Source organism: Corvus brachyrhynchos, unplaced genomic scaffold, assembly GCF_000691975.1.
Source record: "Corvus brachyrhynchos isolate BGI_N302 unplaced genomic scaffold, ASM69197v1 scaffold59, whole genome shotgun sequence".
NCBI lineage: Eukaryota > Metazoa > Chordata > Aves > Passeriformes > Corvidae > Corvus > Corvus brachyrhynchos.
Window position 1 is genome coordinate 1,830,115 of NW_008246054.1, and position 23,039 is coordinate 1,853,153.

The window sequence follows — 23,039 nt, forward strand, 5'->3', positions numbered from 1 at the left end:
AGCCCGGGGGTGTGCGGGGTGTCCTGCTGGCCCCTCGGTAACGAGAAACGCCATGGGGAGGTGCCCAGCCGGGGGCACCGGGCTCCCCGCTCTGATGCTGGATTGGGGGCGGGATGGTTTCCAAAAACGGGATGAGACGGGGTGAAAGGTGAGCTGGGGGCTCTACCGGACCCTGCAACACTCCTAGAGCAGCCTGGGGCTGTGTGTGCAGCCAGCTCCGTGTCTGGGGGAGCTCAGCTGTGCCGCAAGCGATGCTGCACGTGGCGCTAAAAGCAATGCTGCGAGCTAGGCTGCAAGCGATGCTGCGAGCTCTGCCGTGAGCTGTGCGATCGGGAACGCTGCCAGCAGCGCTGCGAGGGCCCCACCTGCCCCGCTGTCGGCCTAGCACGGCTGGACGCTGGAGCAGGGAGAGGAGAAGGACTGGTGCCGCCTGAGGGGAGGGCAGGACGTGTACCTGGGCCACAGCCACCTGCGTCTGCTGCTGCTGCTGGAGGAGCTGCTGCTGGAGCAGCTGGAGGCAGTGCTGGGAGGCCAGCGGGGTGATGGAGGCCGAGGAGCAGGGGCTGCTCGGGCTGAGCAGCTGCTGGGAGCTGGCCAGGTGGAGGGAGCAGTTTTCGGCATCCTGGGCACAAAGAAATGGGCAGATGAGCGGATTGACCGGCTCAGGGTGGGATTTGGATCGTGGTTCCCCACGGCACTGACCCCAGAGCAGCAGAGAAGCCCCTGCACTCCAGGCACTGAGGGGGATGCTGAGGGGCAGCCCCTGGGCTCGGCGTCAGATCTGCACATCTGTGGGATCCCCAGGACAGAGTGTTTGAGAGAGACTCCTCCCAGAGAGCTGGCAGGGCTGCCTTGGCTGTGTCTGGGGAGGGCAGGTCCCCAGGTCTCCCAGGGAGGAGACAGCAGGGAGTGACCCAAACGCTCTACCACCTTCCCATGCTGTGGCTGCCCAGGCTGGGCAGTATCCTGGTGCCTGGAGCATTTGCCAGTGCCTGTGGCCACTGCCCTTCCTGCCCCTGCCCTCCCCTGCTTGGGCAGTGGCAGAAGGAATGCGAAGGAAAACCCGGCCTTCCCTGGCACGCAAACGAATCCCATGGAGTTCGTGTCACTGCAGCTGTTTCCAGCCAGGCCCTGCGAGCGTTACTGTTGTGTGAGCTGAAGCGATGCCATTCAGGCCTCCGGGAAGTGCTCCCAGAGCTCTGTGGAGCACCCATTCATTAAGGTGAAACTGCTGCTCGAGTTGGATGTGCCCCGGGTGCCCGCGCTGCCAGGGCTGGGCCTCCTCGGGAAGTTGCTCCCTGGGCCTGGAGTACGAGGGGAGTCAGGGATCACTGCCAGGGCAGTCAAACAAGCAACCACTGCAGAGCAGCACTGAGGGCATGGAAATCCACCCCAGGTGGTGTTTGAAGCCTGCTCAGCCATGCCCTGCAGCCCCCACCCCTGCCTCTCGCCTCAACCCCCACCCAGCACTGGACACGGCCTTGCTGCAGGTAAACTGGGAACTGAACAGCCTGTCCTGAGCAGGGAGCCAGGAGGGAGGGCTGCAATGGGGTCTCCATGAAAGCACCTCCAAATCAAGCCATGATAGTGACCCTGAGCAGAGGGCCCTCAGCAGCAGCAGAGCACATGAACCGTCCTCCAGCCCACCCCCCATTACCTGGCCATTCTTTTCCTTTGAGGCTTGCCCAGGTTTCAGCATGCCGAGGTCCCCTCTGGCACCTGGCAGCTCTCTGGGTCCCCTCTCAGACACACAGATGCCACCAGTATCGATGCCAACCTCATCCACATCCGTGATCTTGGAGCCCTTTATCTGGTGAACTTCAAACAAGACGGACACATGAATCTGAGCCTCCCTTCCCTGTGCAGGATTGCAGGAAGAGCCAGGGCCCCATGCAGGGCTGGGAGCTGGGGGAAGCTCAGGGACAATGGCCAGGACTTACTCCAAGTCTCAGCGTGCTGTGAAGGGGCAGGAGGGAGGGAATGGGTTGGCCGAGAGGCTGCAGACCCTCAGCTTGCTGGATGAGGGGGCTCAGCCTCCCCCTCCCCAGTGCTCAGTAGGAGTGGGCAGGCAGGGCAGACTCCGCATGCTCCCCATCCGAAGGGGCCCAAACCTCTCACTGTCACCACAGCTGGCCCATGAAGGACCGTGCCACCTCGAGTGTCCCCACCCCAAAGCATCCCCGCACCACTGCCTCAGGGAGGGCTGTGCTCACGCCCTCGGGACCTCGAGTCACCTTCCAGCGGCTGCTCCTCGGCCGATTTGTCGCTGGCGCCGTCGGCCTGCCCGTCGGCGTTCTGCAGGGCGTGCTGCAGGCTCAGCTTGTGGCACACCTCGAAGGCCTGTCCCTCCGTGCGCACCACGCGCATGGCCTGGCTCTGCGGAGCAACCCCCGCTGCTCAGCCGCGGTGCCAGCGCCGCTCCCACCGCCGCCCCACCGCCCACGAGGGAAAAAAAACGGGCTGCTGCCTCTCATCCTGTGCTGGCTGCTCCAGCAGTGCCCCCCGGTTCTCCGCTCTGGATCTGGGTGCTCCTATCCCTGTGTGGAATGCGCCGCTGCCCAGGCTGGGCGGGAGGGGACAAGCACCAGGCACGTTGTTTTGGGGACACCCAGCACAGCCGCTGCCTCAGTCACCCCCCAGGGATCTGCACCCTCTGCCCCAGAAGTTATGCGGGTGTATGCCCAGGAGCATCCTACCTTCTTCTTGGATTTGAAGACGTTGCACCTGAAGGAGTTGTTTGCGCCGTCCCTTGCGATGTAACTAAATATTTTCAGGTCTTGCGAGTCATGAGAGACGTAGAAAATTCTAGGTGGGAGAGAGACAAAGCGAATTAAACACCCGGGGAGTCTCTGCCCTCCAGACCACCTCTGCTCCTGTGTGTCCCCAGGACTGGAGGAACGAGGCAGTGCTGGTGCATGGCCCCTCCTGCAATTTTTGAGGCAGGAGGCGATGGATTTAGAGAGCTTTTCAGGCTTGATGGAAAACCTTCTGCTTTCTGAAGTAGGCAAAAGCTTTTTAAAGACGCCGTGGGAAAGCAAAAAAATCTATAGTCTTGGAAAGCGAGTGGCTATTTTTATCACCAGCAATTAACCCCTGCCCAGGCTGCAGCGTGGCAGAACCGCCTGCAGGGTTGTGACTGTCCTGCCTCTTGGGGCAGCCAGCCCGGGGACCCAGAGGGTCCCTCCTCGGTAGTGGGCAGGTGGCACAGCACAAAAGCCTCTCCCAGGGATGCTGAGTGCACTCGGAGGATTCCTCTCTCTCCTGCTCAGGCTAATTCTCCTCCTCGTGCTGCAAAACCATTTTGAAGATTTTCATATGTGTTTGATTTAATTGGGTGAAAATGTGACAAGTGAGTTTAGCTTTGAATAGAGAAGAAACCAAAGGCATTCTTGAAATGTTTTTTTCTTCTGCTCTTTCCTGTCACTGGAATTTTTTGGGTGTTGAACTTGCAATTAGAGCAGTTATTGCCAAAGTACCACATCTTGTAGTAATCGTTAAAGAAAGCCAGAGGTGAGAAGTGGGCTCAGATAATGCATCAGCACATCCTCTGTCCCTTATCTTCTCACTAAGGGCTCTGAGCCCAAAAACCAGTGTTGGGGATCCCCGTTCTCAGGGCTGTGGGCTCCGTGCTCATGGTACAATTATTCACTTTGCAGATCTAACAGCCTGGAGCACCCCGTGCTCTTAACCCATCCTCAGGCCATGCCCCATCGATGGGGTTGCCTCCCATCCCCAGGGGCTCCTGAGGCACCAGATTTACAGTCAGTGTAAACCTCTGGGTGGGGCTTGTGGTGTCTGGAATACCTCAATATCCCATGGAAGGTGCTATGGAAAGTCAGCGCTTTCTTGCCACATCTGTAAGGGTTAATTCCCTGTGAGCACTTAGACCTCAGAGTAAGGCCCTGGTTCAGAAGCACAGGGAGAGCCATACTCTGAAGGAAAACCGTGGGAAGCCTGTCTTCAGAGGCAGAATCAGAGAGTAATCCAGGTTGAAGCATCTCCAGGGTCACCCAGTCTAACCCTGTTCAAAGCAGAGCCAGCTTCAAAGCAAGATCAGTCCATCTCGCTCTCAAAAATGTATGAAAAGGATTCTCCATCAGCAGTAACTTTGTGCCCTTGTTAATTTTAGATGGTCCTTTGGAAAGCCCTGGTGGAGGTGTCTCAGCAGGTGGGAGGAAGGGCACGGATCGCCCAGGGCTGACTGGCCCTCACTGGTTGAATCCCTGCCATGTACCTGTACACGGGATCGTGCATCACCACCATCTTACTCTCGTCCCAGGTCCACTCCTTTCTCTGTAAGAAGAGACAAAATTATAGTAAATCAGGTGAAACTCTGCCAAACTGAAGGGTAGGAAACAGAGAACAGTGCTTTAGTCCCAAGCCACAATCCAAGCTGCAGTGTGATTAGATGAGCCATGGCTGTTTCAACAGTATCTCAGATAAAAATAGATTTTTTTGGATCGTTTATCATATCTGATCACAGCCTTCAGGGCTGAAAATGGTCTCTAAGATTAATTTATAACATCAAATATGCAGAAGAGTTACACGTTTTGAAGAAGGCTTGGAGTTGGGGCTTAGATCTGGATTCAGTGACTCAGTGGAAAGGACAGCAGGGCAAAGAGCTGAGGGGTGCTCATGGAAAAAAAGCTTTCTGGTATTAGGAAGAAAAAGAACCAGTATCTCCTGAGAGAGATATTTTTTTGATAGAAAAAAAAATCCTCTTCCCGCAGTGTAATATTCCCACTCTCTTTCCAGCAAGGTTTTGTTATTATTTGGGTGGAAACAAATGGAGTGTTTTCTTGTGAAAATTCTGGGTGTTTTTTAAAAAAAAGGCCAGTTTTGGTTAGAAGTGTGACTGTCCTAAGCAGCAGCAGCAGCACTCTGGGCTGGAGCAGCCTCACCTTCTGCTTCTTGCGCAGGATCACCTTCACCCCATCCACGGACACGATGATGCTCACCTTCTTCTTCTTAATGTTCTTGGCTTTGAATTCATACTGGTGGGAAGAAAAACCCAAGTTTAAGAGAGTACTGGGGGTACCTGGGACAGTATGTGGTAGTCAGTGTCTGACATGAAAATCCCGACTGCTGAGGGAGGTGGGAATTTGTTTTATTGTGCTGAGAAAAACCATATTGGGAAGGACTTGCTGCACCATCACTAGCTGGGATGCCAGGCAGGATCCTGGCTTTGTCAGGAGCATCCCTTGGGAGAGGACAAGTGGAGCTCAATCCTCTGGATTGCATCCAGACTGTTAATTTGGATCTGGGAAGAGCTTTCCCAATGCATTGGCCATGGCTGGTCCAGCAGGACTCTGCTCCAGAGGTCTGATGGGGAGGTGGCACCAAGCAGGGACATCTCTGGTGCCCTTGTGTGTCAGCACTGCAGTGCATGGGGAATATAAAATCACTCAGGAGCTCCCGTGAGGGCCAGATGGGCGGCAGTAACATAATTATACCTCAGTCATTTGCATAATCACATTAACCTCTGTGGGATCAGGATCTCTGGAGAAAAACCCTGCAGGTGTCTGCTGCCTGTACTCACCTCCATTTGTGTTAAAAATTAAACACTGGCTTTTAAATGTTGCTTTAGCTGACAGAAGCATGGCAGAACCCTTCTACTCTGGAGACCTTTGTTTACAGCACTCATCCTTCCTGCCCCCATTTTAAGCACCATTTTCAGCTTCCAAATACAGCATTTTGATACTCCATATTTTTTGCAGTCCCTGTCTGAAATCCACCTCTTTGTCATGTTGCTTTGGTGAATCAATGCAGACTCTGATTTGTGGATGTGGAGGAAAAGGCAATGCCAAGCAGCCAGAAATCTACCTAGGCCATGTAATTAGATATCTAATTAGAACTCTGATTTCTTTATACAGTTGGGGAGGTGCAGGGAGCACTTGAGATGCAAAGCGAGCCCAGGCACCTCTTTTGGGATGCTGAAGTTGGAGGACTGTGTGTGGCTCTGTCACCCAAGCTCTGCAGAGAAGATCCACATCTTCCCAGCCCCTCAGCACCAATTGTAAGCCACGCCAGCCTTACAGACAGAAAATTGGGTGGCTTTCATGTTTATCAGGCTTTTGATGCTGCTCATTGAATTCTTAGCACTCTGCAAGGTTTATGGTATCAGACAGACCCCGGATTAAACCACAGCCTTTTGATCTCCCCATGAATTATTACTTTCAGACAAGCTCTTTAAAAATCTATCTATAGCGCTATTGCGTGTGAAGCTGGAACTAAATTTGCTATACATGTTTTTTTATTTATGGGGAGGAGTGAGAGGAAGGGTGAGGTGGTGAGTGCATCCTGCAGGGTGCCGGGGGGCCCACGGGGATGCAGCAGCGCCTGCGGGTCTGGGGCCGGGCAGATGGACTCGCCAAGCTCAGCACCTGAGAGGGCTTCTCCACCCTCCACCCCTCATGCCCAGCTCCCCCAGCCCAGCTGCTCCCCCTCCCCTGCGCTCACCAAACTGTTTGTCCTTGTCTGCTCCATGAATGTCAATAAACCCGGGATAGACTGTTCTGCCCGCTAAAGAGCTGTTTATCTTTCTTTATACACAAATGGCTGGGAAAATACTAGCTGAGCTTTCCAAGAAAGAGCAATACAGTGTATTTTCCCATTGTAGCAACAGGGGTGCAATTACATTCAAACAAGGCTCTTTACTCAAAGACTTTAAGCAAAGTCCAAGCCTGGATTTTGCAGAGATGCTTTTTCTTTCTCTCTTGGACAGAAAGAAACAATTGGGAGCAGCAGCAGCGAATCCGTGGGTGCTGCCAGGAGTGATGACAAGACTCTAAACCCGGGGAACTCCAGCCAACTCCCATACAGCACCACCCCAGCTTGGCTCCAGGACATGCACAGAGCTTCAGCTCCAGGCAGAGCTGTGCAGCACCGTGAGCTGGATGTGGCCACAGTGGCCTCAGTGAGGAAGGGGTTTGTTGGACCTTCTCTCTCCACGGAGCCCGTGGCCCCTGCTGCATCCTTGTTGGAGCACGTAGCCAAGGCACGCTCCCCACAGTGGAGGTGCCTAGGGGCAGGCCGTGGCCTGAGCCAGCTTGGCCTGAAAACAGTTAAAACTCATTAGTGCCTCAAATCTTTTCTAAAGGGTGAAACCCCTCAAGCAGCAGAAGCTGTACGATGTCCCAGCACAGGAAGCAGGAACATCAGATGGGTGAGAGCACCGTGCCCCAAGAGCAGGGCTGGGCAGAGCTGCACACTCACATCGCACCAGCTTGGCTTGGACTTTCTCTCCATCTCTCCACAGAAGAGGCAGATGAAACACAGCTTCAGTCATTTAATTGCTTCCTATCAAGCAGGAATCAGTATTTTAATGAACCATGATTTACGTAAGGACAGGAAAGCACATGGAAAAAGGCACTCTGAGACAGCTGACTTTCTCCTGTAGAAATGTCCATGCATAAGCCAACCTCCATCCCGGCACGAGGCTCCAGGCTGACCTGTCACTGCTGTCACAGCACAGTCTAGTCACTGATTTTCTTCTTACTATTGAATTGATGGGATTTTTTTCCCCAGATTTGTCAAGTTTACTGACAAATCCAAACCCACACAGCAACATTTCTCTCTGCTGCCTTCCACGATTCAATCGTTATTCTCCTGTTGTTTGTGCTGTCCTATGGGGAAAAGCTCTCTGGATGCTAAAGGATCTGGAGTTGTCCCTACAAGTGGCGATTCAGCAGCCTGTTAACTACAGAGACAAGATGGGACATTTTATAAAAAAATGCAGGTCAGAAAAGGGTTATTAATCTCATTTATTTTAGCAGCATCATTAATTCTGTATCTGCTGTGTTTGACCTGGAATACTTTCCACTTCTGCTCTTAAATCCCTGTGTTCAAGTCTTTGCCTTTCCTATGGTCCCACACACTGCTGGCATGTAATATTAACTTACCCACGAGCTAAAGACTGTATGACTAGAAATGTTAATGGCGCCGTGTGATGCATATTTCATTGGATAATTCCACCCAAGCAGATATAAATTACACATGCAGTTACCAGCTTCCATCTGCTGATGAAACTTGGGCTAATGCACATTGGAAATCATGTGCAGTTTCCAGCACTAGGAACAACCTGCATGAATAGAGTTATTCAAGGAAGCAATTCTTAATGTGATTAATTACTGAAGGTATCAGGGCCTTCATTATGCAAATGAGAACTGTCATAAAATAGAGATTTTGCAGGTCTTGGAGGCAATCTCTGCTTCCAAAAAATGCATCTTCTTCATTAACAAGGAGCAGCAAGGCCGGAACATGCTCCTGGCCTTGGTTCAAATGGTGTTTTAAGTTGTATTAAGGAAAATTAAAGCAGAGGCTCTGCAGGTTTTTGAAACAGGAGTGTGTCAGTGCCCCCAGTCACAGCTGGGTATGTACTTGTTTGCATGCCCATAGGGAGATGCCACAGGCTTGGAAACTGATGACTCCTTCCTGCGGCCGTAAATTCTCCAGCCAGCCCTCAGCCTGCTGTCCTGCCCTGGCCTCCCCTCGCCCCATCCCGGCCTGGCAGGCTGCAGGATCTATGTGTCCATAAACAACCCCCAACAATAACCCGTCCCAGCCCCTTCCTCAGCCTCGCCCGCCAGCGGACACAGGGAGCATGGCAATGAGGAGGTGGGAATGGGCTGGGCTTTGCCCCCCGACTGACCGGCTCTGGGCAGCGCCACCCCAGCCGGACCCCCAGTCCCTGCTCCCCTGACACGTGGCTGCATCCCAGCGGGATGGGAAGCATCCTTCCCTTCCCTTCCCTTCCCTTCCCTTCCCTTCCCTTCCCTTCCCTTCCCTTCCCTGTGCAGCCTCCGGTCCTATACAAGTCCCATTTTAGGAATTAAAGCCATGATGAATCCAAGTATTTCCAGCTCAGGAATGTAATTAATTTCAAACCAACTGACCCACATGGGGTGAGGACAGGGTGTTATCTCAGCTGCTGTTTGAACTACCCATGCTTGGAGTGCTGCCCTTGGAACTGATGCTACAGAAAACTCCGGAGTTCTTCTCCCAGCCAGTGGGGCTTAGCCGAGTGCTGCGTGCTGCCCTGGAGCTGTCAAACCAGCAGCATCAGTTCCCACAGCCTCTGGACCACAGGCTGCTGTCCAGCCTCCGACCCCCCCTTCAGCACCACATCCCACCCTCCCGAGGTCACTGCCGGCCGCGGTCAGCACAGCCCTCCCTGTGGCTCCGTCTGGAAACCGCTGGGTTATGGCCTCCCCTTTGTCCCCCTTGGGAAGCATGTGCCTGTCTGAATCCTGTGAACCCCCGTGCCCGCCGGCAGCACACGCTCCCGGGGCCGTGGCCGGTGTGAATGCGGCCAGGCATAGTCTGGGGCTGTGCTGCAGTAGCTGGGCAACACGGACACAAAAGCGACGCAGGAAGCAGTGGAGACCAGGAGCGCACCTCCTGCCCAGTGGAAAAAAGAGAATTTATGATCCTTGGAGACATAAAACTGTTCACTGGAAAGCAGAAACCGAAGAGGGAGTACAATAGGCAAGGAGAATGCTGGCAACATACTCAAAGTCTTTTTTTCTCATTTAAATGAGCTCCTTCCACCATCCAACAAACCCTCTGTAGATGCCGCAGACCGCTCCCCACACGCTGAGATGAAGGTGCTGAGGAGCTATCATGGCCCTGCTGGGTTTCTGGGAGTCCCTGGAAGGGCAGCAAAGAAATGTGGCCCCAGTCCATCCCAAAGGATGCCTGGGTGGCCAGCAGTGCTGGCTGACCTGGGGCAGGGGCTGTGAGGATGCTGCCCTGGCTGCAGCAGCTGGAGGCTGATCAGGTAAGGGGAGGAAAGGAAAGAGCTGCATTTTGTCCAGGTCTCCATTGACATCTGAGGAATCCTGCTTCAAAGCATTCTGATGGACATGGTAACACAGGCCTTCCTCTTCATCCCCCTTCTCCTCATTTTCAACAGATCTTATATCCTTGGGAGGTCCCAGACTGCTGAAGCCTCAGACAGCCCTTAAGGATAACTCGATCTTCCCACCTAAAGGTGGCTGGAGTTCAGATACTTCTCTGCGCCAGTCCAAAGGATGTGGAGGAAAAAGCGGTCAGAGTCACACCCATGGGGGTGAGTAGGGATCCTGCAGGTGATGGGAGCTGGTGGGGAGCCCAGGGCTAGCAGTGTCTCTTTAATTAGTCTTTTCCACCTCTGAAAACCCACAGACTGTCTGAGAACAAAGCTTCTTCGACTGCTTTTAAAAAGGGGTGGGACAAAAGCAACCTTTTCATTGCCTCCTCCCTGTGGAAGAGACAGTGCAATACTGCTGAGCTCCGTCCTGAGAGGCACAAGCAGCCTCACAGCGCAGCGCAAGGTGACATCATCTGGCCTTTGGTGCCTCTCTGACAAAAGCACCATTGTGTGTCTGTCACTTCCAGGAGCTCCCTGCTGTCCCCAGGTTTAATAGGGAGCTTTCCCACACACGGCCCTTCAGTCCTTGTCTTGCCAGGGCAGGCCAAGCCCAGCTCACAGGGAAGCCGGGTTTTATTTTCCTCCCTACCTCTATTCACTTTGCAGGAGAAAACAAATTACCTTTTCCACCCACAGTGCCTTGGATGATTAATTAGCGTCAGTAATGAAGTAGTGTCTCGGGACCCCACCCCAATGGAGTCCATGTACCAGGCACTGAGTGCACAGGAGCATGAAAATGTCCCTACCTGAAAAAGCTGCTAGGTTACTGCAGATAAAAAGTGCTAATTTCATTAGAAGCAGGTCAGATTCACCTGAAATAACCCTGAGAAGTGAAACTGCAATTATACACTGCGATATCTTCAAGTAATTCCATATTTCCCTACAAACATCTGTGTCACAAGGCCCTGCAGAGAAGGGCCTGGTTTAGTGCATGTTTCATATCCTAGTTGCCCTCCAGTCTGGTATGTAGGACAAGAGGCAAGTTAGGAGACTGGATTGCTTTGAACCTTGTCCATCAATGTTCACACTACAAAGCTCCGAAGAGCAGGAGCCAGGACTCTGCAGCAAGCTCAGAGCTCCATGAAAAAGCCCCAGACCCCCTGCATGGCTGTGGGAAGGTAAGAGAGTATTTTCTACGTCTGGTTCTCACTCACAAAGCAAGGATATTCATTTTCTACTTCATTCACTCAGTTGTTCTGGTTACAGCCAGTCCCTGCCAAGTGACAGCTACCCAGCACCTCGCTGGCAGGGCCAGGCCACCAGATACTGCTTGTCCAGACAGGAGCAGGAGGCAACTGAGGATTTCTGCTGCCTGCTCCAAAGTTCCTGTTGTACTTTCAGTCCCTACTCACCTCTCTCCATGAGCCTGACAGGCCACGGCAGGGGAGATGCTCCTGGCTCACTTCCTGGTATTTTGGCTAGGCTGTGCAGAGATGGAAAAGAGGATCTGGTGTCATCAGAAGCAGGAGGGGGAGATGGGGCAGAGGTGATTAACAGCGCTGCTTTGCTCTGTCTCTGCAAGTTGGTGTTTATTGCTTGTTTGGAGAGAGAATAAAGCCAATTTTGTTCTTCTGTGGCTTTTCAGAGGTGCGTTTGTGATGCTGTTCTTCGGGAGAGCAGAGCATTGTTCAGCCCACGAGCAGTTTGTGGCCAGGGGGGCCAGGCAAGGCCCACCACTGCAGTGTGTGGGGCAGGGCTTAATGAGGGTCCTGGCAGGGACTCACAGGCACAGCACAGAGATGGGGAGAAAACCTAATCCCACTGCCATGCCGAGGCTCTGACAAAGGCAGGTGCTGGGATTTTAGGCCTCTAAATAATGTAACACTTTGTGTTTATGTAAGGATGCTATTTTAGTGCAGGTAGTCCAAGGGAAGGGGGATGGCAATCCGGAGGCGGAGGCAGCCAGAGCAGGCTGGGAGCCACGCTCTGAGTGCAGGGATGGAGAGGGAATGTGGGTGCTCCTGAGACCTGGGGCAGGCAAGGGGAGGTTCAGATAAAGAGGCAGAGAAGTGCCCACGTGTTCAGCCTGATAACCAAGTCAACCCAGGCCTGGTTCCCAATAGGGCCAGGTGTGACCTGCTGGGGTTCTCCACTTCCAGCACCGTGCTGCTCTGCAGCCTCCTCCTGAAAGCCTCGGTGACTTCAGGGTGTGGGGGAGAGTAATGCTCAGCTTCCAGGGTGAGCACCTATCCAAAGGAGAAGGAGCAACCTTGTTTCTGTTGAGAATCTGGAGAAGCTACATCTGCATGACTAACACCTGCTCTGTGTAAATGCTGCAGGGAGGGAACATCTCCTGGCTTCCAGACTTGCTATCACACCCCATATGCATCTCGGGTGCTGTCCTCCAGCTCTGTGTCTTGCCATTTCTCCTAGCTACCTACTAGGGAAATTAGCATTTCCTTTGCATATCCACAGCAGAGTCAGGAAGCTGGACTTGGCACCTTTATCTTCGAGCAAGCAGAATCCAAGCTAGAACGAAGACTTGATCTCCATTTGCATTCAGAACCAGCACTTGATTACAAACTAGACCAGAATGACAATGGGGGATGCTGAGTGTGCTGCTGTGTGCAGACCAGGCTTCAGGACTCCTTTGCTAGGTGCAATCCATCTTCATTCTCCTTCGGGGCAAAGAGCTCTTTGTTAGCTCAAGCCCTGGGTGTGCAGATGAACCTTCCTGCACCTCAGTGCCAGCAACTCCCATGAAACAGCCTTGCGATGTACTGGTTTGAGACACTCAGAAATAATCTGCTTTATTGCCAGGCAAGGAGACTTTTTCTATGTAGCTGTTAATGCTATCAATCTCCAGCAGTTCCACTTGAGAAAACATTTCTTACAGAAAACCCAGTGACTTATAGTTGACCTCCAGGTGCTGCACTGAAAGGATGTGTTTGCATCTGTGAGCAGCAACAGTGCAGCAATTCCAGCCAGGAACAGGCCATTGAGCTTGAAGGGGGTCAGTCACCACAGGGACTGCATGTGTAAGGTCTGTTAGTAAAGACCTGGCGTGCAGTACTGAAAGATCCTGCTTCCTTAGGAAAATCAGCAGCCAGGCCCAATGCTCAGACGCAACTGTTAAGAGGGATTTTCTAAAGCACACAATTCCTAATTCCCACTGACATCAGAATCTTGGTTATCCTGAATCTTGGTTATCTTTGGTTGTCCTGAACAACACGTGGGGCACAAATGTCTTTTGCAATCTGCCCGCGAGCTCTTGTATCGTGTGCATTCCTGGAATACAGCAGAAGTGAAGACAGGAGGGAGCTCACCCCTCTCCTGCCAGGCTGCCCTAAGTGCAGCCCTGAGCAGAGCCAGGCACAGCACAGCTCACACGCTGCTTCTCTCCAAGTGGGCCTTACTTAGAAATTATTGAGTGCTAATAAAACTGCAGTTCCTAAATTTAAAGGAAAGTCTCTGGGTTCTTCTCAAATTGTCCATGAAACTTCACTCAAATTTGGAAACAAGACTGCTACTGTAAGAGAAAGAAAATTCAAGCCTAATTGTGTCATTTCCAAAACTCCAGAATATTAAGCAGTTCAAGGACTCTATTAGCCTCAGGGGAGCTACTGACATTAGTGAATCATGATGAGAGAAAAGCCTGGGTCTAGATATGGAAATTATGGAAAAAGAGGGTTTTATGCTCTCAGTATTTATCATCACTGAGGTCTTGTCACCAAAACTGTACCAGAACATCACAGGCCCCTCTCTCTCCCCAGTGCTGTTCCCTGTGTCCCTGGGCTTGCAGTGGTGTCAGCAGAGAGGTGTGAAGCTGTGGACATCAAGGCATCCTGCACTGCTCACACACAGGTCAGTGATTAACCCCAAACCATGTTCCCTGCCCCAGCTCACGGCTCCTGCCACCAGCTGGGATGCAAGGAAGCGAGACAAGCAGGAGACCAGCATTGCCCTGGGGGGCAACAACATGAAAACAGGAACATGTGCCTGGGATGGAAGTTTATGCCCTGTAATGATTAACAGCAGGAGCACAGGCCACAGCAGGACCGAGCAGGTCCATGATGGTGTGGGATCACTGAACCTTTAGTGCTCCATGAGCCGTGTGTGGCTCTGCAGTAGGTAAAGGACACTCCACAGGTAGCAGGCAGCATTTGGGCCTGAAGAGAACCTGTGTGCCTTACACTCTCCTGCAGCAGCTGTGACTGCCTCATCCTCTGCCACGCTGCACCCGGCCTGAACACGTCCCTCTGCCCTTCTTCGTCTGACAAAAAGAATTTGATTTTTAGGAAGAAAACCCTGAAGCTCAGAGGGTTTGGTGGGATTCCAGGGGTACATCGGACCTGGCTGTGCAGGGAACAGGGCGATTCAGGGCCCTGACCTGGGATGCTCCCTGCAGTGCACAGGGCCACATCCTGCCCTGCAGCAGATCTACCCAGGCAGGATCTCTGCAGCAGCAGTGACAGAAGGATGGAGGAAGTGGAAGTGACTCAGGTGTCCTGAAAGCTGTCAGGCGGCTGCCAATTAGTCCAAATAACCCATCTGGTCCAGGGAAAGGACATTTAAAGAATGTCTAATCACTGCTGCAGGAAAGAAAGAAAACCATTCCGTAATGCCTTCAAAAAATCCCTGCCCCCTCATCAAAGCATCCTTCCTTCCAGGGACCCATTCAAGACTTTTATGCTGTGGATTTTTCACACTGTTATTTGGTCAAAACATGAAGTAGCTTGTCAAAGCACTATGTAAAGTAACATGGATTCTGTTTGCCTTCAGGCCTCATTTAGTACAGAGCAAAAGCAGATTGAAGAAAGCAAGCATAGAACCAAGCTATTGTTACCAAATCTTATTTTACTGGGCTGAATTTGGCTTTGTGGTCACAGTCCCTCAGGGTCCCTCTCCTCAGAACACTGATCAATAAAGTACAAAGGGCCCTTGCATGTGACAAAATCAAGACAACATCTACAGGGACACCCACTGTTGTGCACTGGGTCTGGCCTTCCTCCTGTGTCCAGCACAGACTCAACCTGAGAACCAGAAAGGCTCAGTCAAAGCATGAGGTTACACTGTAAGCACAGGCTCATTTTTTTGTTTTTTAGATTTTTCTCTGCAGGAAGAGAGACCCATGGGACAGACTTAAGTGTTTATATCTGCATAGGCTATTCTGTTTTGTTCCTGAAACACATCACCCTGCTCTGGCAGAAATCCACCCCTGCACTTGTATTAGCTGCACAAGGTGGGTCTCTGCTCCACCCCATGGGCAGCCCCAGCTCTGTGCCCCTGCAGTTGTCACTCAGATTTAGGCAGCTCCTCGTTACCAAGCCAATCCAATGTGCTCTCTAGACTCTGGTTACCTTCTCAATTACATTTTTTCAGGCACCAACAAAGAAACAGCTTTCAGTCGTGGCTGAGTGTTCTTCACCAGAATGTAATTTGAAAGCCATTATATTTCATCTCTGTAATACTCTACAACCAGTAACATAATTGGTGAAAAAGCCTCTTTATTTCAAACTAGATAAAAGCGTTGCAGAGATCTCATACAGCGATATTTTAGCTAGTGAAATTAAATGCTTCAGTAATATAATGATAATACTGTTAAAGCCACTTTATTTTACAATTAAAAGGTACCTGCTTCATCGCCAAGATTCAGCATCAGACAAAAAGCTCTGTCTTGTTCTATTTAGCACTAACATTTTAATTTAGCTTTTATCCATTAAAATGCTGCTTTTATTAGCCTTCAACTAAACTCCAATCTACCATGGCTCTTATGCAAAACAGAATTAATGTGCCTGACTGGTTCCACCCCCTCGCTGGAGAAGCCATGGAGTTCCGAGCACTCTGAGGAAGGCACTGAAGGTCGCTGTTGCCTGGAGATGACACATTTCACTGACTGATCCCTCCACCCATCTGTTATCGATCCTGCACTGCACACTCTGAACGGGGTGGAAGAACTGAAGCATCTCTAGTCACCGGCCACTCCTCAAAAACTGGGTCAAAGCATATGGCTACTGAAAAAGCCCCAAGCTGCCTTCTGGCACAGTGGCCTGTATTCACAGCTTGACCAGTCCCCACTCGTTTCAGCTCACAGGTTAAGTGACAGAAGGTAACTAATTCTTCTGTGGCAAGAAGTGCAGAGGTGATTTAGGGTTGGAGATGAGCAGGGTGGAAACCTGCAGGAGTTTCTAAGTCAGTGGGGCAGCTCTATGGCATGGTGAGACCCCACCGCAAGCACTGAGCAGAAGGTTGGATTCTTTTGTAATCTCAGAGGTGTTTTTTCCTCTCCTCCCACTCAAGACATACAAGCAGAGCATAGTCAGCTCTCCACCACAGTCACACAATGCTGCCTGGAAACACTGTGCATGATGGCACTGCAGAAACAGCTCATTAGGAGCTTCTTCCCTTTGTTTTAAGACAATATGAACAGCAGAAAACGGGTAAAACAAGCTTGGGTTTGTCTGAGGCATGGCAGACTCAATCCGTCTAGAAAGCCAGCTTCCACATTTTGAATTATATGTTTTGTAAAGTTAGGACAGCAGCATGTGCATGGAGCACACCAGCACCTGTTAAGGTGACCATGGACCAGAGAACACGTGGAGAGAGGCCAAACGAGCTGCACCTGCATGACCCACCCTTCCCAACCCAGCCTTTCCCTTCCTCGGGCCTTCGTGATAAGGGGTCTCAGGGAGATCTAGTCCCACCTGGTGTTTTGGCTAATTGGTGCTGCAGGGCAGACTGGCAAGGGGGAGAGGCTACAGAACTCAGTGGCAGAGCAGAAAGCCCTGCCTGGAGGCAGGAGGGGAGTAGGGTGAGGAGCAGTGCCTGGGAGGTTGCAGCTCCTGCAGTCTCAAGCTGAAGCCACTTGTTTTGCCTGGAGAAATGGATTCTTGCCAGACCTTCTGCCAGAGGGCTCACCTCCTTCAGCATCCTGTGCTGCACACAGGTAAGACCTGTAATGTGTCTGTCATCCCTTAAGGTAAGGTGGCATCCCTGTCAGGTCCTTTACCTTCCTAAAGACCAGGAAACAGACTGTGGGAACCAAACCTGGGGCATCTGCAGTGTGGAACAGTAAAATGCTTTTAGTAGAGCAGTGCATTGAATGTGGTGGTTTCAGTGCTGCCTGCCCTGAGTAGGAGCAGGTAAGAGCTTTCTGGCAAGGCTCAGGTAGGACCCTCAGAGCACAAGGTGGGACTCCTGCCTCCTGGGAAGCCCAGCCTGATCCCCATCCCTGTGCAGGAGACTCTGCTATAGCTGCAACAAACAGAGGAAAACAAACTAATGAGGCATTAGGGCTAAACTTAGCTGCAATTAACATTTAATTGCTATCCTGAAAACACTTGCTGTGTTTTGCCAGGGCCTGGAAAGGTAAACCCAATTAACTTAATCTTGTGTGGTAGAAACCTTAAACTGGTTCAGATGCCTGGTCTCATGGATGGGGACCCTGAGAGTAACTGGTGTTTCTGGGACCTGGAACTGAGCAGTCCTGTGGGCTGATCACATACTGCCTGTGTGAAGCTCAGGAGCCTTTCTTAGACCTCTGCTCTGGAGAAGAGACAGAACTGACACGAGACATTCTGCAGAAGGTGCCAGAGCAAGTTTGTGCATGCTTATGTGTATTGGTTTGGCTCTCTCCTGGAGGCTGTGTCTAACACTTAGCAGGGTAAACAACCCTTGCATGGTTCTCCAGAGATGCAGGGAAGGTATCCTAGAAAAAGATGCTCTCTTTGAGCATACTCTGGGGTGAATATATAGTCTTCTGAGTGTGGGGGAGAAGAAGGAAGAGATGCTTGTGTTTCACACTCTAACCTTGTCAGAACTGTCATCTGTTTCTCTGGCACCTTCCTGTAAATGAAAGGAAGGTGCACGGTGCTCTGAGAACTAAAGAAAGGTCCGCCCCGGCAGTCTGAGGCTGCTGAAATATTTCAAGATACTAGACTGTTGTCTGTCACAGCCCAGGGCTATCATTAGCTGAGCACTTGGATGCTCTTCCAAAGAGGCTGAAAGGGAAAACCCTTCAGGAACTGCAGCAGAACAAACTCCCATCCAACAACAACAGCTCCTGCCGGGCAGCTACAGAGGCCTGTACCCCAGGGCAAATGCTCAGCAGTTTGCACTTCCATGTTTGAGCCTGTACCTCAGCTACAGCTGACCAAATAACTTCACTATAGAGGGAGAGGCTGCACAGACTAACCAAGAAACTCATGAGCTGGGAGTTCAGCTTCTGGTTTTTTTTTTTAGTTCTGATCACAACTCCAGCTCAGATTAACATGAAGCTGACAGAAAAACATAGCTCTGAGCACAATAACTCAGGAAGGGTTTATAGGCAGAATATGTCAGAGGAATCCATGCAGCAGTTTTCTTGGTGAACTTCTGTAGTGAGAAAGCTGCCTGCCTGGGAAAACCGAGGGACCTGTGTTCTAGAACAATCTCACGGACAAGCCTATGAGACATCTCTACCTCTGAAACCTGTCAGAGTAATAAATTAAACTGAGAGGGCTGAAGGCAGTCACTCTGCCCTCTGCCAACTGTCCACCTGGTTCCTCTCTCCTTCTGTAGGAAGAGCAGATAAATCACATCCATATTTGCTCCTGAACCGTTGGAATTTACAGCCTGGCAGGGCTTTAAGTGCAAGGTGCTGTGTGAGCCAGCCCAGCTATGGGACTGGGAGCTGCTGGAGTGCAGAGGCAGGTTCTCTGCAGCTGTCCCTGCTGCCTCTGCTTCACAAGTTTGTGCAGTAGGACTGTAACTTACTCATCCTAATTTAAATTGCTGTCATGTCACACTTCAACACTACCAGTTGATACTTGGCAGTCAGTCTGATGTACAGTGTGGCTGGATTGCACTTCCTCACTCAAATACCATGTGGAGAAATTGCAACGTGCTGAGGCTCTGCTCAAAGATGGATGCAGCAAGAATGATCAGGATAAGAGGGAGGCTGAAGTGAGAACCCAGTTCTCATTCCAAGGGGAGCACAGGCACTTCTCATGTATCTTGTGCTGAGATTTATAAATGTTTCTGTTTCTCTGGCACACTGGCCTCTGGGGAAAAAGGCTTCTCAATTCAATTAAGCCCAAGAAATGTGGAGGTAACAGAAGACACACCAGTCTGGATGCCTGCCTCCTGTTTACTCATCCTGGTGTTTGGATGGGCACAGCACCATTTGGCTGTTCCCTTACAGAATGATTAAATAATCCAACATCTGGCTCCTTTCTGAGTGTCAATACCTGCTTAGGTCCAAGCTAAACCTTCCAAACAGAACTGAAATTGGTAGGCTTCAGAGATTCTTAAGTACAAATTCCAGGGAAACTGATTCTGTGCCTTAAAGGTAGATAAACAGAGTGTCTTGGGGAATTGCTGGCAGCAGGCTGTCTGTGGGGATGACAGGCTTTGTCACTTACTCCTACTGTGTCCTTGTAGAACTCACCACTCAAAATAGCAGCATGTCACTAGGCCTGCTCAGCTGGCTGTAAAGTGCTGGACTGAGGGTAGAGGTGCTCTAGGAAGGGAACAGCCGACTTTCTCCTCTGGTCAGTGCTGGCTCTGGGGGCATGCAGGACATGTGGTGATGTTAACCCTGCACTTAAAACCATCCATTCCCTGGTCTCCCAGGCTAAGATTTTCCAAGCAACCTCAGCAGCTTCAAGGAAGTGTTTTGTGTTTTACAAAACCCATCTTCACATTAGATAGCACTTGAATTGTGCAGGAGGAAAGATCTTGTACATAAACTCCCTGGAGTGCTGAAAAGGCTCCAATACTTGCAGAGGAATCCACTCCAGCAGAAAGCCAGCTCCGCCAGAACGCTGATGGAGCACGGGAGCTGCCAGACACCCAGACCTGGATGGCCTCGGGCAGCTGGAGGCAGCAGATGCTGCTCCCTGGGAGGTGGGGGAACACCTGCCCGGGGTGCTTGGAGCTGTGTGATGAATTGGACTCTCCTAAGCAGGCCCTGTCAGGGTACAGTGTACTTATCCAAGCTGCAAACTCATTTCATCATGTCCCCTGCCAGGGCAAGAGGTAGAAGGATTAGCTTGAACTCTGATCATATAATAACAACATGGCAGCTGTAGGCAGCTAATAATCCACTGGAGGGATTAGCAAACTTAAAAGTTGTCTAGCTCTGCATAATGGAAAGCTAAGAACAGCAGCTTCCCTGTTCTACCTATTGCATTTGCATTCTCTCCAGTGGAAGCATAGAACATGATGAGACAAGGCTTTCCAGTCTGTTATGAAATGGGATCTAATGTGTGACTAATGGAGTATTGCTAGCAATTCTACAAGCATCCATTCAGCCCAGGATATGGATTTAAGCTTCACTAAGAGAGTGCACCTCAAATACCTACTGCCAAAGAGCAGGTCACGATTTCAGCAGGCTAATGCTAAAACTTGTTATTTGAGGCTCTCTGGGAGTAATGTCCTAAAGTCTGCAGGCAGACTGCTCTGCTTATGCATGGAGAATCCCACTGAGCTGATCCTGGGTTCCCTGGTATAATTCATGTGTAACTGGTAAAAGAGCCCAGTACAAAACACACAAGGTGCCAAGGAGCAGACTTGTCACCTGCTGTTGCTGCTTCCCTTATGACCCTCTCAGGACACCTGGAGTGCTCGGCAGCTGGAGGCTTTTCCTCCAAGGCAGTTTTGGCGCTTGTATCAATTTACTGATGAGTAACTAGAGTAACCAGCTCTGACCCAGCCTGGAAAAAAGAGCTGTGACTCCTCATCCTCCTCCCTGCCCGCTCATGGAGCCGCAGAAGCAGTGAGTAAGAGCCCTCCTGTGCTTTGGGCCGGCTCCATCAGCGCCTGGATGGCTCACAGCTCCTCCCGTGTCGCAGGGCACAGGGAGCAGCACAGGGAATGCTGTGCTGGGGCTTGTACTGTGTGACTTTTCCCTTCTGCTCCAGTGGAGAATTCCAGTGGAACACTGGAATGCACAAAGGATGAAAGCTTCACCACGACATGCCCCTGCCAACACTTGGCAGGGCTGTGGGACCTTACTCACTCTTGCAGTGCAAACAGGCACTACCAGTCACAATAACATAGGAGCAAAATACTCATTTCCCCCAATAGCTTCTTCCACTGTTTCCTCCCAGTTGTAACTGGTGCTGCTGAGAGTCCATGGGAAAAAACTCTAGTACAGACAAGGCCTCTGCATGCAAATGAACGCTACATAAATAACCCCCATCTTCCCTCAGTTCCTAGGTTGGGTACTCTGTGCACTAGAATTCTCTTCAAAGACCTCCCAGTTCATTCTTTATGCTCTAATTAAGGATCAGTGCCAATTAACTATCTTCAATAGAGGAGCATCTTCCGCTCAGCAGCCAGGAAGTGTCTGAATAAGATCCTGCTGTACAATGTGCACATGAAAAGGGAAGCCCTCCCTTTTTGGAACAGGCTTCCAAGATTAAAAACCCAGTATAGATTACTGGATGCCTACTTTAAAAATCTTGTGTGACAATATTAAGTGATGGCACCCAGGATGCAGAATGGGTTTTTTACATGTTTCTTGTGGCACTCAAGCATTCTACTGCACTGCCAAGGCTCTGAACTAGGTACCACTGTGGCAATAGCAGGTGTGAAAACAGAATGTGACACTTTAAGTGATATAAAATACTGTTTGCTTTTTCTTACAAGGGTGTCATAGATCAGCAGAAGTGCAGTGTCAAATCTGATGATAAATATTGATTCAGGGGAAAAATTGCCAATAATTATGCCAGCACCTAAACTGCCCTGGTAGTCCTCACCTATTGCTTTTCCTTCCTACAGATATTCACCTGTTCCATAAATAACCAGGCAATTTAGACTGCTGCTGCACTGTGTTCTGAGCAAGAGCTGTGCTAATAGTCTGAGCAGGCAAAGGGAGGGGAATGTCATTTCTAAGCTTGGCTGGAGATGAATACATCAGCTCCCCAGCCAGTTACAGGCTAAGTTTAAAAAGCACTATTCTAAAGGAAAATTAGATGGTTAAACACTGTGGGGGAAGGGGGGAAAATAGGATAATCCCTTCAAAGCTTTAAATGGAAGATTCTCAAACTTGCTTCAGCTGATGTGAGACATATGAACAGCTTCAGAATTAAGACCCCTGCAAAACTTCAGCCAGCCACAACAGCTGCACTGCCTTTTGGGGGAGATGCACTTGAACTGGTTATACACGAAGCAGATGTAAGTCACCCAACCCTGCTAATCACAGCTAAATCTGGGGACCATTCACAGGCTGCTCTGCAGAATAAAGGGGCAAAGCAGGAAAAGCGCAGGCTTGGTGATGAGAAACACGAACTGTAAAACTGTATTGGAGGATGGGGAAAGCAGCAAATTATTCTAGGAGCAGCAGAATCCACAAAGTCTAGTCAGATGGGATTGACATCAATCACATCTGTCAGGGCACTGATATTTCAATATATAACACAATATATTTGGAACTGTCAATGAACTCAATTGCTTTTGTGGAGCACATTGTGTACAGCTTATTTTTCACACACGCAAAATTCCCAACAGGCTAAATAAATCTCTTAGTTTCAAGGAGAAGCCCCATGGCTGCTCAGCACAGAAGAGGGGGTTACATTTGAGTTTTGATAACTGGTCCCTTTGCCAAGAGCACAGGATGAGCCTATGCTAAGATGCCTTGGGAATTTCTGGAGAAGCTTGTTGCAAACCTGATTGTGCTGAGATTTGAGCTCCAGATAGGAAGGGCTGGAGGGAATGCAGAACAGTAGATTGCAATCAAGTCACTCCAGGAAGTGTAACCTTTAACTCTGTGTGGGGCTCAGCTCTTCTGCACTTACCCGGATCCTTCTCATGGCTGCCACAATCTCCACGCGGCTGTTGGGCCTGGGGACATCCAAGCTCCCGATGTACTGAAAGACACAACAGTGAGATGTCTGTGCAGTAATGCACAAGTTCATGGTGTGGCCTTCTTCAAAACAGGTGGCATTTCTCATTTATTTAGTCCCCCCTTGGTTAGACTCCTTTGACCCAGGACAGGATAGGAATATCTGTTGTAGATAACGTTATCAAGTCAGTGATTTCTGAGGTTGGGTGTGAGGCTCTGACCTCAGTCAGGTTCTGGATGTGCCTTTAACAGTGCTTTGCAGGGCAATGCTTGCTGCTAATCGAGTCATGATCCCATGTGTCTGGAAATGGGACCGTCTATCCTGTGTTCTTCCTTACTACACCTGCTCAAAACTAAAAGCAC

The 23,039-nt window shown here is 50.6% G+C and overlaps 1 protein-coding gene across 1 annotated transcript in view; it reads right to left on the minus strand.

Moving 5' to 3' along the window:
• LOC108449457 overlaps positions 1–22,764 on the minus strand; it is a 24,672-nt gene extending 1,908 nt beyond the window's left edge. The window contains exons 1-7 of the mRNA XM_017745392.1: positions 22,630–22,764; positions 4,902–4,994; positions 4,235–4,293; positions 2,697–2,805; positions 2,235–2,376; positions 1,658–1,818; positions 4–622 (exon numbers count right to left, since the gene is read on the minus strand). Of these exons, the coding sequence (XP_017600881.1) occupies positions 4–622; positions 1,658–1,818; positions 2,235–2,376; positions 2,697–2,805; positions 4,235–4,293; positions 4,902–4,994; positions 22,630–22,749 (1,303 nt within the window). The 5' untranslated portion in view covers positions 22,750–22,764. The remainder of the gene's footprint in view (positions 1–3; positions 623–1,657; positions 1,819–2,234; positions 2,377–2,696; positions 2,806–4,234; positions 4,294–4,901; positions 4,995–22,629) is intronic.
• Between the last annotated feature and the right edge of the window lie 275 nt (positions 22,765–23,039).